This window comes from Berghia stephanieae, chromosome 4 (assembly GCF_034508935.2).
Source record: "Berghia stephanieae isolate SIO BIC M18660-M18661 chromosome 4, UCSD_Bste_1.3, whole genome shotgun sequence".
Lineage (NCBI taxonomy): Eukaryota > Metazoa > Mollusca > Gastropoda > Nudibranchia > Aeolidiidae > Berghia > Berghia stephanieae.
In genome coordinates, this window is record NC_088363.1 from 54132760 (window position 1) to 54150725 (window position 17966).

A 17966-nucleotide genomic window follows, 5' to 3' on the forward strand; every position below is an offset into this window, starting at 1 on the left:
CGAAGTGACTTGAGGATTAAAAGATCAAGAGTGTCAGAATATGCCTGCCAAGTGTTAACTTGCAACGAAATGTAAATGACGAACAAAAGCAGCACAATCCACGACATCAACCACATCAGTAACGATAATATTTTTAAAAGTTGAGCTTTTATATAGAGCAATATCCACAACATGTGCTAAAAGCGCTTTACACGGGGTCCCTGAGCAACAGAAGCACGTAACATGTAGAACGAGATATGATGTCAGGTAGGCGATATTACAATTATTTTCGGAAAGAGGCAACGCTATTAACGGCTAGGTATTCATTATATACTTGAGTACGGTGAGAGAATGTGAGTGAAGAGCCTTTTCCAACTATGCTCCGAGCGAGGCTCGAACCCAGGACCTTCTGATCCGAAAACGAGTATTAAACCACAAGACCACAAAGCGATAACAATAACAATGACAATAATAGCAATAACGATAACAACAGAAACAGCAGCAAAAACAAAAACAGCAAAAACGACAATAATAACAGAAAAAACAGCAAAAACAATAACAACCTCATCAACAAAGGCAGCTTCAGTAAGGATTTCAGGAATCATAAGCAAAAACAAAAGGGAACCACATTATAGCAACAACAATAACAACAAGAACGAAAAAAAAAAAAAAAAAAAAACCACAAAAAAATATTTAAAAAACCCAAAAAAACAGCAGCAGCAGTATTAAATTTGTCATTTAAAAGCAAAAGAAAATAAATCCATTATGACTACAGTAATAGTGAAAACGTTTTTGAGGAAACCAATGAAAGAAAAGCCAAGTGTTTTTACTGTCACATCAATGAAAATATTCTCTCCATTACCGTCCTGAAAAACAATACGGTTCTTTGTTTGTTTGTATTGTTTCGTTTTTGTTGTTTGGAGGGAGCTTGTTTTGTTTTTAAGGATTTTACGGCGCTTGCAACACATTTTGGTCATATCAGCGCCAGTGAAAAAAAAAAAATAAATAAATAAAACGGGATATTAAAAAGCTCTAGAATTACAATTAAGGTACAACCAAGAAAAAGGAAGACAAAGGAGCATTAGTTCAAATAGGGAACAAGAGCACACTATCAGCGTACTTAGTTTGACAAGCAGTGGTCCCCCACTGAGAGGATTACGCTCAAATGCTTACAAATCATATATAAGACAAAAATAATACAGTGCATAACAGAGAGATGATTTACAAAAAAATATCATCTCCCAAAATTCTAACTATATATTTGACAGTTTCCCTCCCAGCCTGAGTATCCGGCCAGGGCCGGAACAAAACCAAGTAATCTCATTCCAAGACAAATACAGAAAGTATGTTGGAACAGATATAAGGAAATAGAAGACAAAGTAAGTGCCTCCCTGCCCACTATGGAAGGTCAGGAACCCCATCAAGAATTCGAATCTTTTCACATGACATAAATTACAGATATGTGTGAGCAATTATTCACAAATTGTTTGGCAATTTTATTATTTTCAAAATAGACTGGGTAAAAATCAAAAGAAAAAGACTTTTAAAATGCTCTAAAGCTTAAATTGTACCCATTGATACCCCCAACATCTCTGTAGAATTAATCTCGCATTTCCTAAAATACTTCAAACATCTATTATAAAGGAATATGAAAAAGTGAAAAGAAAAAAAAAAGGAGAGAGGGGGGGGGGGGGGGGGGGGTGCGAGCCATTATTTGTAATATGTAGTATTATGATCCTGTCACGCCTCTCGCCTCCATGCCCTTCCCTTTCATAAACACAAAATTTCATTACCCACCCAGGCTCACACAGACACAAACACACACACACACACACACACACACACGCATATACACACACACACACACACACACACACACACAGCTACACTACAGAACACATGAAAATGCAGTACTCACGGTGAAGCTCTCTATCCAATGTTAAGTGATGGTATACACTCCCAGGGACTTCAGACAAGCGAAAGAACCATTTAATCACCACCATCAACGTATCCCTCTTGGTCTGGAAGTTGAAAAATGATTATAGTTTTAGGACAGCAACATTTCATTCCTCATCATTATCCTTAAAATGTAAGAAAGAAAGAGAAAGAAAGGGCTAGAAAGAACGAAAGAAAGAAAGAAAGGGCTAGAAAGAACGAACGAAAGAAAGAAAGAAAGAAAGAAAGAAAGAAAGAGAGAAAGATAGAAAAGAAAGAAAAGAAAAGGAAATGTATCAATTTCTCCGTGGAAAAAATCCTTCGTTGAATCAAACTTCTGGTTAGACAGGAGTAACGAAAACAATATTAGAGATTAGGTACGAAGAGAGGATACCACATCTTTGACGGCACGACTTAATTCCTTAAATTATACTTCTAAATCATAATTCTTCCGACCATAATTACATTATTGTTATAACTACAAACACACATTTTCACCATGAGGGAGAAGCAGCGAGTGTCTGAGACAACCAAAAAAACCGTCTATTCAATTCCCACGCATAATAAGGCTAAATCAAAGATGTAGATATTTTATATCTATAATATCGATAACAAAAATACATGCATCTGTGTTCTTTTCAGCGAAAAAAGTAGAGGAACCTCGTGCTGAGCAAAGGAATAGAAGGAACGAAATTGACGTCACTCAGCTCTTTATTATTGTTTTTAGACTGCCATTTTTGGTAATTAGTTCTCACTAAATTATATCAACCAGACTATATACTACGTTCAATGTTACACATAATTTGTGTGTTTGTCCATGGATGTTGTATTTTACCTAAACGCCCAGCATCATTATGCGGAACACCCAAACTTCGCAAGACAAGAGAAGGAACATTCAAGAACTCAAAACTCAGTACAAGGAAAATGTCGACAAGAAAAAAAATTATAAATTAGATATAAAAACTCTTACCAGATTAAACCTCTCGATAGCACAGACGAAGTACGGCTTCCCTTTCTCTTTATTCTTTAGATATGCAGTTTCTGAAAATAAATAATCAAAGAATTATTAATAAATAAACTATCAAAAATTATCAATCAAATTATCAATCAATCCGTTAATCGATCAATTATTAATTAATGAATCAAAATTATCATTGAAATAAATTCCATACAATTCATCTTATGGTGCAAATTGGAGGGGGGAGAGGGAGGGAGGGAGAGGGAGAGAGAGAGAAGAAGAAAAAGAAGAAGAAGAAGAAGAAGAAGAGAAGAAGAAGAAGAAGAAGAAGAAGAAGAAGAAGAAGAAGAAGAAGAAGAAGAAGAAGAAGAAGAAGAAAAAGGACTTGAGGAGAAAAGTAAGACAAAGTGGAGCAGTTCAAATAGGGAACAGATGAAGATCCCAAGAGCTTACTATCAGTATACTTAGTTTGAGATCACCTAAACGTGTCACCTAGACACCAGCACAAGATTCAACTACGAGGGATACACTGGATAATTTCAAATGTTTACAAACCATATGATAAAATAAAAAATAAAATAACAGTACATAACAGAGAGATGACTTACAAGGGGAAAAAATGTCATCTCCCAAAACTAAAATTATACATTCCTCTCAGCCAAGGACTCCGGCCAGGGTCAGGACAAAACTAAGTAATCTCATTCCAAGACAAAGACAGAAAGCAATTGGAAAACAGATGCAGGAGGATAAAAGACACAGCAAGTACCTCCCTGCCCGCTATGGGAGGTCGGTAACTCCACCCAGTCATAGTACATTCCACCAGATCTAACAAACTGACCCAGCAATTCAATCACTGATAGGTTAACAGAAGGATCGGAAAAAACCCCACCCGACAATCGAAATTGTTGGTCCTTTTGTTCATGAAGTCTATTTAAATAACTACTACTTGACGTTGCGGCCAACGTATAAATATCGAACGATATTATACAAGACAAATTACAATAACAAGGTAACAATTACTGGCTACCCTATGGACATGACACTGGTCTATCACATAGCACTTTTCATATATAACAGGCCTAGCAATTCAATCACTGGAAAACTTCCTCCGACTCAACCGACAAACAAAATTATTTGTTTCTTTGTGACGTTTTATGTTAAGCAGGTGGGGTGATCGGTATCCCCCGGGATTGTCATTGTTAAGTCCATCAATTGAAAATGCCATTAGAACTGAAACTGAAACCCGGAAATTAAGACCATTTCCATTCGTGGTCTGCGTGTAAACTTATCCGTGATTCTTTATAAATATCGTGCGGTGTGACTGGTTAAAGCTAATCGAAGTAAGCCTAGGGTGTATTTAAATTAGTGCTTGAGATTGTAGATTTACAGCGGAATCCGCATAAAGTTAACATTCTTAAAGTCAACTTCTGCTTAAAGTCAAAGTGATAAAGCCAACCTTGCTATAGAACAACCAATATTTCTGGTCCGGAGGAGTTGGCTCTATCAGATTTCCATTGTATATACTTTAAAATACAAATGTATTTTTTTTTAATAAATAAATTTAAAATATTGAAATCACTCAATTGGAGATTGAGAACCATATTAGAGCTCATTCATTACATTTGATATCATTTACGACGCCATTATGGTTAGCTATGGAGTGGAAAGTGTCGTTACCTCATAAAAAGCAAAAAGACCTAACAGAATCGTATTATTTTTACTAAAGATTAATGGCTGCATATCAGCATTGCTTGAGTTTTACAATAAAAGGCAGTATCTGCTGCACGTTTTGGTCAAAATTGGATAACCATACATAATTTTTAAAAGAACAAGGCGTGTGTAACAATAATATGGTTCCGATTTCAAAATCGCCATGATCTGGAGGGTAAATGCGACCTTTATAAATAACATGGAACTCAAGAACGCGATAATAACATTATTACCGTTGAAAGCACATCTTTCAATTTCGTTCAAAACAAAAAATAAATAAATATATTTAAAAAGTTCCTCTAAAGTAATAGAATCAAATTAATCCCTCTCCAAGGCTCATGTGAAGCGGAAATTAAAATTTCTAAAACTTTAATCCTGGTATTTTGGTTGAGGTTTGGGTTGGGTTGTTTGTTTTTGTTAATTTCTTTTCTTTTCTTTCTTTTTTTTTTTATTTTCAATCAACAAACCACTTCAACAAACCGATTTTATATTTGAGGCAAAGATCGCTCAATGAAAAAGTGTAATAAAAGTTTCCCCCACAAACAAATGCTAATTAAATTTGGCCCAATCGCATACAAGACAACTTAAAAAGCGAAAAATCCCTGAATCAACCACTTTATGGCTTGCTGCGGCAACAAATAAGTTAAAATATTATTTTAATTGTATTTACCGTTAGATAATCACGACATAAGTTTAGTAAATGTGCATTATATATTTCTGTTACCCTCTAACACAATGTAGCATTACACAGACATCATAAATTTAAATTATGTACTTTTCTTTGTAACGCAATAATTATTTTATCGAATTTATTCTAAGTAATAAAATTTTGCTTAGAATAGGCTAAAGCCAAATGAAACAACATAAAACAGCCATTGACATGCCATTCGTTGTATTACTCGAGATGCAAGCAATGGAAAATCAAAACTGCTTGAAATAGGTGGTAGAGGTGGTGGTGCTAGTGGTGGTGGTGGTGGTGATGATGTTGATGATGATGATGGTGGTGGTAGTGGTGGTGGTGGTGGTGGTAGTGGTAATTATAGACATGTAAATGAGCACTATAAAAATTGACTGAAACTCTTCGTAATTCTTCTTCCTTTGATTGCCCACAATCAATTGGTTGATTATTATGGCAAATATGAAACTGCTTTCTAATCTCGATGTATTCCTTGTTTATAATCGTTAGTCTAAAATCAATTTCCAGTTAATTCCAATTAATTCGTCGTAGTCGTATCGGAAAAATCCAAAGATTCGAAATAAATAGTAAACAACAAGCTCGATTGAGCAAAACAATGGCATAAAACTAATTTGCGCGAGAATTAATTAGGCTACTTACCATTGTTCCTTATAATTAGGTACCCAATCAGTGAGGAAACTTGAAACGGTTTGTTTACAATGTGAGGCAATCGAGATGTACTGTGGCAATCCCTAACTTTCGATTTGAAGGTGTCTATATAACGCACTTCCGGCTTTCGCATTTTAGTTTTTTCATACTTTTACTTCCCTCCCGGTAAATGTGGTCAATTTTGGCTAAGACGAAACAGTGAAATTTATCGCTCAGCGGCTCATTTAAATTGGCTACCATTGGGATCACGACAGGTCTGGAAAGTGAAGAAATAATTTCACGAAGGTTGTGTGAAAATACACTGGGATGTTTGTTTTTGTTTGTTTGTTTGTTTTTAAGGGTTTTACGGCGCTTGCAACACATTTAGGTTATATCAGCACCAGTAAAAAGGAAGAAAATGGGATAGTAAAAAGTTCTCGAATTACAATTAAAGCACCCAAGAAAAAGACAAAGGGGAATTGAGAACAAATAGGGATCAGATGTAGATTCCAAGAGCATACCACCAATGTACTTAGTTTGAAACCACCTACAAGTCTCATCCAGACACAAGCACAAAATCCAACAAAGAGGAACACACTCAAATGCTTACATTATACATTCAAAATAAAAATAATAATACATTACAGAGAGATGATTTACAAGGAAAAAAATATCATCTCCCAAAACAATAACTATGCATTTGACTGTTTCCCTCCCAGCTAGGATTCCGGCCAGTGCCAGGACAAAACCAAGTAATCTCATTCAGAGACAAAGACAGAAAGCATGTTGGAAAACAGACATAGGGGGATAGAAGACACAGTATGTACCTCCCTGCCCACTATGGGAGGTCAGGATCTCCACCCAGTCACACACTGGGATGTGTTCAGAGACGGCAATTCTAAAAAGTGTCGCTAAGCCTTGCTAATATGTCTATCGTTAATATAAACGGCCCATGAGCTGTACGTAGCGCTATGGAACATTCCTAATTACTTTACAATCATTCGACTACGATTCATGAATTCTTTCTTTCTTACCTTTTTTAAAATATTTGAATTTGACGAATTGACTAATTTCAGTTAATTGACTGAGAATTTACATAATTATTATGATGACGATGATGATGATGATGATGATGATGATGATGATGATGATGATGATGATGACGATGATGATGATGATGATGATGATGGTGGTGGTGGTGGTGGTGGTGGTAATTATTATCATGACAACGCTGATGATTTCGATGATAATGACGACGACGATGATGATGATGATGATGATGTTGTTGTACTCACCTGAGGGATTGTAAACAACGCCGTCCTTGTCTATGTAGCGGACCACAGCGTGCCCTCGTTTCACCATGTATCCAAGGTCACCACCTTTGACCCTTCGCCTGGCCCTGGGGACGGGCACGAGCACCTCCCCTTCCCCGATGTACTGGGCCAGCTTCTTCCGATCCATCATCAGCTTCATCGAAGCCGACTTGCTCAACTGCTTCGTCTTTTTCTTCTTCTTGGGCGCTCCATCCTCGTCCTCTTCGCCCGTGATGTTGTCCTTATCCGCTACGGTGGTGGTCGACATGGGGCTGCCCTGCATCGAGGAGGAGTCCGCTTCGCCATTTTTGTCGAAGTCGGCGCTTCCTCCTCCACCTCTGCCCACGCCGTTCCGTTTGCCATTGCTCACCACGCCATCGTCAAAATCCACCTCGTTCATATCCGACGAGGCATTATCTTCGTTATCGTCAATGTTATTATTCACTCCGTTGTATAGCCGGTTATTGTTGTTACTATTCATGTTGCATTTATTTCAGTTTTTACACGAATAATGATAAGAACAAAACAGTCATTGTTGTTCGATATGCTGCCCGATACTTAAGTGGCAATTTTTTTTTTTTTTTTGCTATCACAAAGCGTATTGGCTTTTTGCTGCCTATGTGATGAGTGTCAACTATTTATATCACAGGAAACAAACAACATTATTCTGTGACGTTGTCGTGATGATGTCATTAAATGAAATGTAAATGAAAAAATAATCATTGTTTTAATTGGTGGAATGTTATCGTTTTTTTCATTTGATTTTTACCCACACAAGATTAGCATATGCTAATTATAATCCAAGATGAGAATATTTTTTTTTTAACACAACAAAATAAAAAATATTATAAACCAAAAGAGTGCGAAATAAGACAAAAGGAATTAAAAATAATTATAATGAAAAAAATGTTACACGATCCAACAGAACAAATTTAATGACGGTAAAAGGCATGCGACGGGTCCTTTGAAGAATGCATTGAATTAACAATAAAGAGAATGAATTCCAATTTATCTAGTTATGACTGAAAAACAAACATTTTCAATAAGATAAATTTAGAATAAAATCTTACCAAACCTATAAAGAATTATTCTCCAAACACATTAATCCAAAGTTAGATATAGATCTAATTTTAAACATAATATTCGAGTACAGATATGATTACTTATGTGTATATACGTAAGCGTCACACGCGTGGATATGTCGTGTGGAGTAATTTAAGCAATAAACAAATCCTGTTGTTCTATCACTGTAGGATTAGTTCTACAAAAATATGAGTTTTAAAAAAGCAGTGGGTTGTGAAAGGGTCTACGTCATTCAAAGACGAGTACAGATAGATAATATGTCTTGAAGTGACTAAAATATCTTCGGACATGCGTCAGATCAGAGCTCTGAATAGGATTCAATAGTCTGATGTAACGTCCGCCCAGCAATGAGCAGCTTGGTTATAAATAAAGAAAATCGGTACTTTTTATTCTTCATGCTGGTAGAACTTTTTCACGTGTCATGTGATTAGACTGTATAAAAGTCAAAACACGATGTTTTTCTCCTCTGGATACACTTTCTTGCTCGTCGGAGAAGTATTTCATAAGGGCGTCCGCCAATGTTCCGATAGTTTAGAACCAGTTACTAAGTTACTATGCGCCATTACGAGGGAAGTGACGTCACGACTATTGAACCCTATTAGGAGGGAGAAAAATAAATGACAGAATAATGAGAGAGCTAACCCCCGCTGTGTCATATTAACCCTAAAGCGACCGAGGTTTCACTTCATTCCTACCAAACCACACACTTTATCCTTTTACTTTTATTCCACCAACAGAGCAATTATAGCGATGCAATAACGTGGGATTCATTTCTGCTCCCTCAAAAAAAAAAAGGGTTAGGTCCGTAGTCATAACAACCTTGAATATTGGGAGATATTAAATTTGATTGGATTAAAAAAGCTGTCTCGCCGTTAAGGGTTAAAAGTTGTAATCCCCTCTTAACGGATCTTGTCAGTTTGACAAGAAAGATCACACTATCAAGTCTACCGTAAAATGACTAAACACTTGTTTAAAATTTTTAATTTTGGCCCAAAATTTCATTATCATATGTCGACAGATAAAGATGACCTACCAAAGCGCAAAAAGCCTTAAAGTTAAGTCTACATAGAATCCTCTTGTAGATGGGGCCACTTGGTTTATATTAACAAAAGAAAAGAAGATTTAAAAAGGTCTTGGCACTATGAAAAAAAAAAGACAAAAAATGAGTTTATCCGTGCACGGCAAGATTGTCGGTAAAATTAAAGATATAGAAATTTACAATGCTCTTATCCTAACCAGAGTTGCCAAATCCTGTATATATACGTCGGTTGAAGTATTAAGGTATAATAATCATTTACCTACAATGCTCTTTTCGTGTAGATTTATTCTTATCCTTACCAGAGTTGCCAAATTCTATAGCCAAAAATTAATTAAAGACGTTGGATAGATGGATGGCACTGGGTTGGTCAGACAGGAAGGGAACACTGCCCATACGTGCACATATTTCATTGTAAGCATGATGACCGAAAGAAATGTTGGGCTTGATTTAGCGTTTCTGTGTAATTAATAAACAGTTTACGTAGTATCTTTAAGAGCTATAAGTATAAGGCCCATTGATCCGGAGTTTATATCGGTTTCTACAACGTGAAACAGACATTAGCAATTGCTTGTTACCCTTTTGATAGGACGCTAGTCTATCGCAAAGTACTTTCTGCCAGAGCTAACAGACCTAGCTCCCCAATTACTGCTGGGTGAACAGGGATTCAGAGGAGAAAAAAACTCGACTGCACCCGGGATTGACCTTGGTCCATTTGCGTGCGAAGCGAATGCTTTACCAACTGAGCTATCGGGACCCTTGTATGTAACAAAACAGATTGCGTAGGTTATTGCGTAGGTTTGATAATATTTCCATTGCAACAACGAAGTCATAACAATGAAGTGGTTTGTCAGACATGGAAAAATAAGTACAAGTCGACCACAGTCGTTCACAGGGAGGAGGAATGTGGACTGTAAACAGAGGCCGTACGTGCCACTTGGCACCGAGTGAAGTGGATAAATAGTTGCAGGTAACAGCTCATAAATTTGGCATTTAAAGTATTGATCACAATCAGACGTATCCGTATGAACATGTCATTTCTTGTGATATGAGAAGAAGGGTAAATTATTGGAAATTGATCTCCGTAATCCAAATTTAATCCTTCTATATGCAGAGCCATTTTAATTTATTATTCGACACGTCATATCACTTTTTCGAAATAATTAGCAGCTGCGTCTGCTCGATAACTCCCAGGTCTCCGACAGGTCGCTGTAAAATATCTGGATGCACGTAATTTTCCCCATAGTTTGAAGGAAATAATATTTGAGTAATCCTAAACTGCATGATTTATCTATCACCCTTATTAATAAACACTGTCATTTTCAAATGCGTTAGAAATCCTGTAGTGTTGTTAAGTTTCAACAGAATAATATATTCATTTCAGGGTATAAAATAACTACAATATCTCTCATACCAAACCAACTGGTATCTTTAAAAGTCCCTGAAGCGAGCTAAACATCCAACTTTGGTCAAATTATTGACCTCTAAAATAAGTGTACAATCGATTGAATATGTACAAGTGACCGTTCTGAATATTTCCACGACTTTACTTCAATTCTGTCGTACTCAGAAGAAAAGTAATTTTTTATGTTTTTTTGGCCATAATAACCGTCCTTCAAATATCAATCGATTAAAACGATTTTCATCTTGTCGAACACTCTAAAACATGGAACTTTATCAAACATGGAACTTCTGAAATCCCAGGTCTTAGGGGTTTTGGCCAGATGAGACAAGGGTTGTTTTAAAGAAGAACGAGTTTCTGGCCATAATTCTTTAAAATTGTTTGGGGTTTTTTTTTGTTGTTTATTTTTTTTTTTTGGGGGGGGGGGTTGTTTTGTTTTGTTTTGTTTGTTTTTTACATTTTTATTTGTCTTTGTTTTGTTTTTTTTTCTGTCTATACCGACGTGAACTTATTTGCAGGTCTGCTAACCCAATTGCTGATGGGTTCGTTGTTGTAATGGAAATGTCAAATAATGGCGCAAAATATTGTCCATTACAACAAAGTTAAACTAGGCCCATAAGTGGGTCCGGATGTCAGACCTGCATATATGTATAAGTCGCTCTATACCGATTAAACCTATATAAGTGTCAGGTCTGAAATCCTCCACGACTTTGTTTCAATTAATTTTTCATCAACTCGAACACATGAAAAGATTCTAACACATCGTAACAAATTATAATTATTTGACCGGTAAAGGATTACACTGGCGAATGATAACCTGAACACAACACATTACAATTACACAATTCCTTAATACGAATTCAAAATAATAAAGTGTAAAAAGGCCTCATGTATTACGTCAGTCCAGAGAGATGCCCATCCTTGGCTTTAGGGTGCGTCCATTGTTGTCATGGTGATAAAGCTAGTTGAATCATCTGTGGAAATATAATATTATATATTATTTTTAAAACAGAGATCAGACGATAAAAACTATACCAAATGCAATGGATAATAATAGGATATCATTAAGCTGTTGTTGTTGCTGTCGATGTTACTGTTGATGCCGTCGTCGTCGTCGTCGTCGTCGTCGTTGATGTTGTTGTTATTATTTTTCCTGCGTTGTTGTTTTTTGGGGTTTTTTTTTTTTTTTGTTTAACAAGAAAACACTTGATGATAATATGCAAATGTATTTACATTTTATTTATTTTTAGACCATAAACGACTCTAAACGGAAATGGTACTTGATCCACTCACAATTTTATATTATTATTTCAAAAGAGATTACCAAAGGCAAATGATAATTAATTTGTGTGTGTGAGTGTGAGAGAGAGAGAGAGAGAGAGAGAGAGAGAGAGAGAGAGAGAGAGAGAGAGAGAGAGAGAGAGAGAAGACGTGTACAAGTTCAAACAGAACACAGTCAAAGCAGATCCCAACGTCCAACAATCTGCCGGTGCGATGCCCAAAAATGTCCATCCGGGCAAAAGAATAAGAATAACAACGTTTAGTGACCCACGCCAATTAAATTTATTAATGAATACCGGCTCCAACTAAATTCTTGGAAATTACCATTTAAATTCCAAACTGGCAGCACTGAACACGCTGCACCCATCATAATATGAGGGCGTGTGGTACGACACTCGCTTTCGGATCGGAAGGTCCTGGATTCGTCAAGCGCATGCTTGAATTGAGTCCTTGGAGAAGGCTCACACGCTCACACTCTCTTATCGTACTCAGGTGTAAAATGAGTACCTGGCCGTTAACAGCGTTGTCCCCGTAGGAAAAGCAATATCGCCTAAAAGGCGTCATGACACGTTCTTTACACGTTACGTTTTGCTGTTGGTCAGGGACTGTTGTAAAGCGCTTTGAGCACGTTTAGTGGATAGTGCGCTATATAAAGGCTCAATTTTAAATTATTTTTATTAATCATACATTTCATTCATTGTTGACGGAGGCTAAGCAAGATGGTCTTTATGATAAAAAGCTACTCGTTGGCGTCTGGCAGGGAGTAAGACTGATTGACAAGAATTTGGAGGACCAGCACACGCAAACAAACACACACATACACAACTCAACAAAGCAAACAACGCGCGCGCGCGCACACACACACACACACACACTAACACACACACACACTTGTTAAAAACAACCATAATGTTACAATAATAGACAGGTTGTACCGGACATGGCTTCTCCTGATTCTAAATAAAGAAACAATGTGTGAAGAACAGTGAGTGAGCGAGTGAGAGAAAGGGGAGGTGAGTCATCTACGAGGTGACAAAGAATTGAAGATTGGGTGGAGTCATGGAGAAGAAAATAGTCATTAGAAGGGGAGGGAGGGGGGGGGGGGGAGAGAGAGAGAGAGAGAGAGAGAGAGAGAGAGAGAGAGAGAGAGAGAGAGAGAGAGGATGAGGGGGGGGGGTAAAAAAGTTTCGATATCTTTCTAATAAATAACATCAGAGGCAAAAAGTCAACAGAAATTGGAGCTGACAGTCAGTTTTGATCTATAAAAGTCAAATCAACATGTTGGCATTTAGACTTCAACGTATCACCGCAACAGTTGACTGACAAAGGTTCGTTCGAATTTCAACTATGCCTCCTACATAATATCAGATCCATTTGCATTGTTGCTCTTTATCATTAGTTTTTATTCAAAGTTCAAAGTTTATTGAATGTGATCATGAATGACTACCCCCCCCCCCCCCTTCCCGCCCGCCCCCTAGTCTATAAAAAAAAAATAACCTTTGTTCACAATGGTCAGAGCTTTTCTCATTCATTCATTCATTCGTCCATTCATTCTTTTATTTATTATTTAGTTATTTATTCATTCATTCGTCCGCGCGTCAATTTGTCTATTTAATCTTTCATTCATTCATCCATCCATCCATTCATTAATTCATTTACTTATTCATTAATTCATTCATTCGTCCATCCGCCAATTCGTCCATCTTCTCATTCATTCATTCATTCATTCATTCATTCAATCCACCAATTCATCTATCCATCCATCCATTCATTCATTCCACTCCGATTGTTCGGTGGGTAATGTCACAAGAGTATGTACGGCTATAACAACCAAGATGATTTTATATAGCTTTTAGAAGTATGGAAGTGGGTAGTGAGTTGGGAGGGGGGGGGGGGGTTGAGAGTGAGAAACTAAAATAAAAAATAATGATAATATAATGACAAGTTGAGCGGAAGTCGTACATGGGCGGACAAGCATCGCCATGGCTGGCGGCAATAACAATAATATCAGGGGATGGAAGTGATGAGAGTCTTGATCTGATGACAAAGATGGAACAGAACGGCGTGATGAGTGGGAGGGAGGACTGGAGGGAGGAGTGTTGATGGAGGAGTGTTATCGATATGGTGGTGGTGATGATGATGATGATGATGATGATGATGATGATGGTGACGACGACGACGACGATGATGATGATGATGATGATGATGATGATGATGATGATGATGATGATGGTGGTGGTGGTGGTAGTGACACCAACGATGACGATGATTATGACAACGACGGTGGGGAGGGGGTAGAGTGATAATATTTAATGTTTTATGTTGTTTTCTGTTCTCAGCTTGGACAAAATTATTAAATACAGCTTCAATCTAGGCTTTCGTGTCGAAGCATGCCATGGTGCTCTTACATCGACCACGTAACACCTCCCTATAATAAGCCAATGGAACAGGACTCCCTGTTAACTGACCACTCTCCTGGGTCTTACACAACATCATTTCCTATTCGTTACTTTCATCTAAAAGTCTGAAGCTAATCATCCACAGTAATAATTATTGGAATCAAAACGATCGTGTTCACAAGTTGTCCTGCTATGCCTTTGCATCTGCAGCGTGCAATTTGTCACCAGACCTGTAGCTAATTTCGGCTTCTATTGCGGCCGACGTGTACTTTATGTTGCAGCTCTGATAACCCAAATTATTACGGCCTCATTGTTGTAATGGAAATACTCTCAAACCAACGTGAAATTGTGTCCATTACAACAATGTTAAAACGGGTCCATAATTGTGTCTCGATATCAGACCTGCAAAATATTGTGTCGACGTTGGTAGCGGATAATAACAAAAGTTGCATGAGGATTATCTACGAAACAACTCTATATCCGCCCCGATATCGCTTATCAGATCCTGACGAATGAAGTGAGAGTTTTAAAAATGTCATTTTGGATGCTGTTGCTGGAACATTACACACAGTCCGCTTAAAGGCAAAACTCCGGAAGAGTGATATTTTGTTGACGTTTAAGCGAGGCCACTCCATAGCATTCTGACAATCGAAGAAGTATAAATTTTGAGACTTTGAAAAATTGAAGGCCAGTTTAATCGATCCATATTTGAAATCAAACGTTTCTAGCCAAAATTAAACAAAAAGAATGTTATATCAATGGTAGGAGGATCAAATATCTGAAGTCTCGATTGTCAGGATCAAAATTCTGAAGTCTGCATACGAGCTTTCGCACCATGATTTATTTAATTTTGGGCAGATAAGACCTCTGATCCGCCCAAAATTAAATAAATTATGGTGCGAAAGCTAGATATGTAGACTTCAGAGTTTTGATTCGGGGTTTCAGAGATTTGGTCCGTTGACCATCGATATATTTTGTCAGAAAGAAGCAGAACCTACCGAGTGTTGACTTCAAACGAAAGTTGCCTTTAAAAGAGTTGATTTAGTGCGGACTAAACTGTATGTAGGCAGATTTGATTGCCTTATTATTCTAGCTGGATAGAATTACTCGCTTGGCTTCTTTCAAGCGGTAGTAGAAATAATCGGTAATGAATTAGCGTGGATAGATGGACAATGACATGAAAACACGTAACTTATGATAATAATAATAATAATGCATAATACATAATATTCATTGAAAGAGAGAAACGAGCACCTGTTTGCTTCGATCAGCCGGTGTTTGTTTTGGTGTGTATACATTACAACGCCGGTGGTATGGGGTTTGTTTATTTGTGTGTACGTACGTGTGTATGTCTGTGCATATGAGAGAGAGAGAGAGAGAGAGAGAGAGAGAGAGAGAGAGAGAGAGAGAGAGAGAAAGAGAGAGAAAAAAAGAGAGAGAGAGGGGGGGGACAGGGAGAGATGGAGTGAAAGAGAGAGAGAGAGAGAGAGAGAGAGAGAGAGAGAGAGAGAGAGAGAGATGTACGTGTGTATGCGTATGGGAGAGACCAGGGTATTATATCGGGTATATGAGAGCTAATATTATGTTTTAGAGTAATCATTCTTAAAGTCATGTGGATAATAAATTGCCATTTAATAATGGGGAGGGTGAAGGATAAAAGTTAATGATAACAATCGGAAGAACTGATGAAAATGAAAAAAACAACAACAACAACAGAATAATGAGAGGCAAATCCCTGTTGTCAAAAAGCATGAATAAAGTACTTCTTGTTTATTCCTCAGTAAACCTTGCCCATTGGAAATGACTTGATTTAAAAGTGCCGAAATCCCCATGAAATATGTGTCTTGTTGATACCTTTTTAACAAATTAATCTTTATAAAAAGGAAGGAACTTTAACATAAAATTGAAACGAAATATTATAAGAGAAAAAAAATCATTGGCTCAAATCATTTTGATCAACGAAATACAAACATTAAATATTAACTGACCTCTGAATATTTTATCCTTTTTCGCTAAGTTAACAAACACATCCGCTCCGTTAAAAGAAAACGGCCAGTTAAACACTAACGATAAAGTCACGTACAATGACAGAGAAAATGGGCCCCTCGTTGAAAGTGATAAAACTAACGATAGTGACAATGACAGATAGATAACACAAGGCATCAAGTGTATTCCTCTAGATTACGTATGAAAGAAAAGATAACAATAGCAACCCAATGTAAAACATCCTAAAGCTAATTCACATAGTCATGACGACGATGTTATCATTACCCGTGCATTTCTCACTTAAAAGGCATGCCAAATCGTAATAACGAAAAAACAACAACAAAAAACAGAATCTTTTGCCCCCCCCCCCCCTCTTTCTTCCAATGCCTCTCCCCCCCCCCCTCTCTCTCTCTCTCTCTCTCTCTCTCTCTCTCTCTCTCTCTCTCTCTCTCTCTCCTTTCTCTTTCTCTCTGTGACCGAAATATGTAAGAAGAAAAAAATCTTCACATGCAAGAAATGCCCCTGAGCTTGCGGGGTTTTATTTCCAATATTACATGATAATAAACATCTTACTTAAACAGGATCCAAACACTCAGAAACAATATTATGAAGTCATATTTTTTCTTATTCCTTAGAAGTAATGGATGACAAAATAGCCGTTAACAGGTAACTATTGCATCCATTGAGCGAGTAAAATTAGATTATTAGAAATGCAAAAGTCCGAATTTTGACAGGGGGCAGATTGGCATAAAAATAGTATACGATCATAAAGATAAATATAGGAAAATATCCCAATACAGAGAGTACTATACATCAATATAGTGCATCGTCGCAATCTGTTTCAATAATATATCGATTATCGGCGGATCAAACCTCTGAAGTCTCGATTTTCACGATCAACGGATCAAAACTCTATTTGCACCATGATTTATTTAATTTTGGCGGAATCAAAACTGTCGTCTATCAGATCTCTGATCCGCCCAAAATTAAATAAATCATGGTGTGCAAAGTTCCCATCTAGACTTCAGAATTTTGATCCGCCGATCTGGCGTCATTAAATTTTCCTACCAAGACAACATCGGTTTTGAAAATCAAATATCGGAAGTTAGCAGCCCTGCTTTCACCATTATTAACACTACCAACACCACGATTACCAGCCCGACCACAATGTCGGCAATCACCATGAATAATGCATACCACTTACGGAAATAGCCCTTATGGTGTCTTCCTTCGCGTCCCACAGCACCAGTCCACAGAATATACCCCCAGTGCCATAAACTAACTCTCCAACAGCATCAACAGTCTATCAACACGATTATTACTTTGCCGGTAATAAGCTGGCAATATTTCATGGGGCAGATAGATATATCATGAACATAAAAATATCATGGAGGAATATGTACACCGTTCTACCTACCACAGGCATCAATTCATCATTTATGTATTTATTAAGGGGGGGGGGGGGGGGTTCCAAACAAGATAAAAGAAAACAAAACAAAAAATGATTTGCACTCTTGCTTAAGTTAATGAAAAATTATTTTTTAAAGGAAAAGAAAAGAG

At 37.2% G+C, this 17966-nt stretch overlaps 1 protein-coding gene across 8 annotated transcripts in view; it reads right to left on the reverse strand.

The window, feature by feature from the left end:
- The window catches only part of LOC144970831 (uncharacterized), a 171315-nt gene that overhangs the window by 96374 nt on the left and 56975 nt on the right, over positions 1–17966 (reverse strand). For 3 of the 8 annotated variants that reach the window (XM_078910899.1, XM_078910904.1, XM_078910898.1), the window contains exons 2-5: positions 11638–11714; positions 7202–8008; positions 2885–2955; positions 1898–2000 (exon numbers count right to left, since the gene is read on the reverse strand). In XM_078910899.1, the coding sequence (XP_078767025.1) occupies positions 1898–2000; positions 2885–2955; positions 7202–7700 (673 nt within the window). In that variant the 5' untranslated portion in view covers positions 7701–8008; positions 11638–11714. The remainder of the gene's footprint in view (positions 1–1897; positions 2001–2884; positions 2956–7201; positions 8009–11637; positions 11715–17966) is intronic. The other 5 variants (XM_078910903.1, XM_078910905.1, XM_078910902.1 and 2 more) reach the window with 2 other exon arrangements.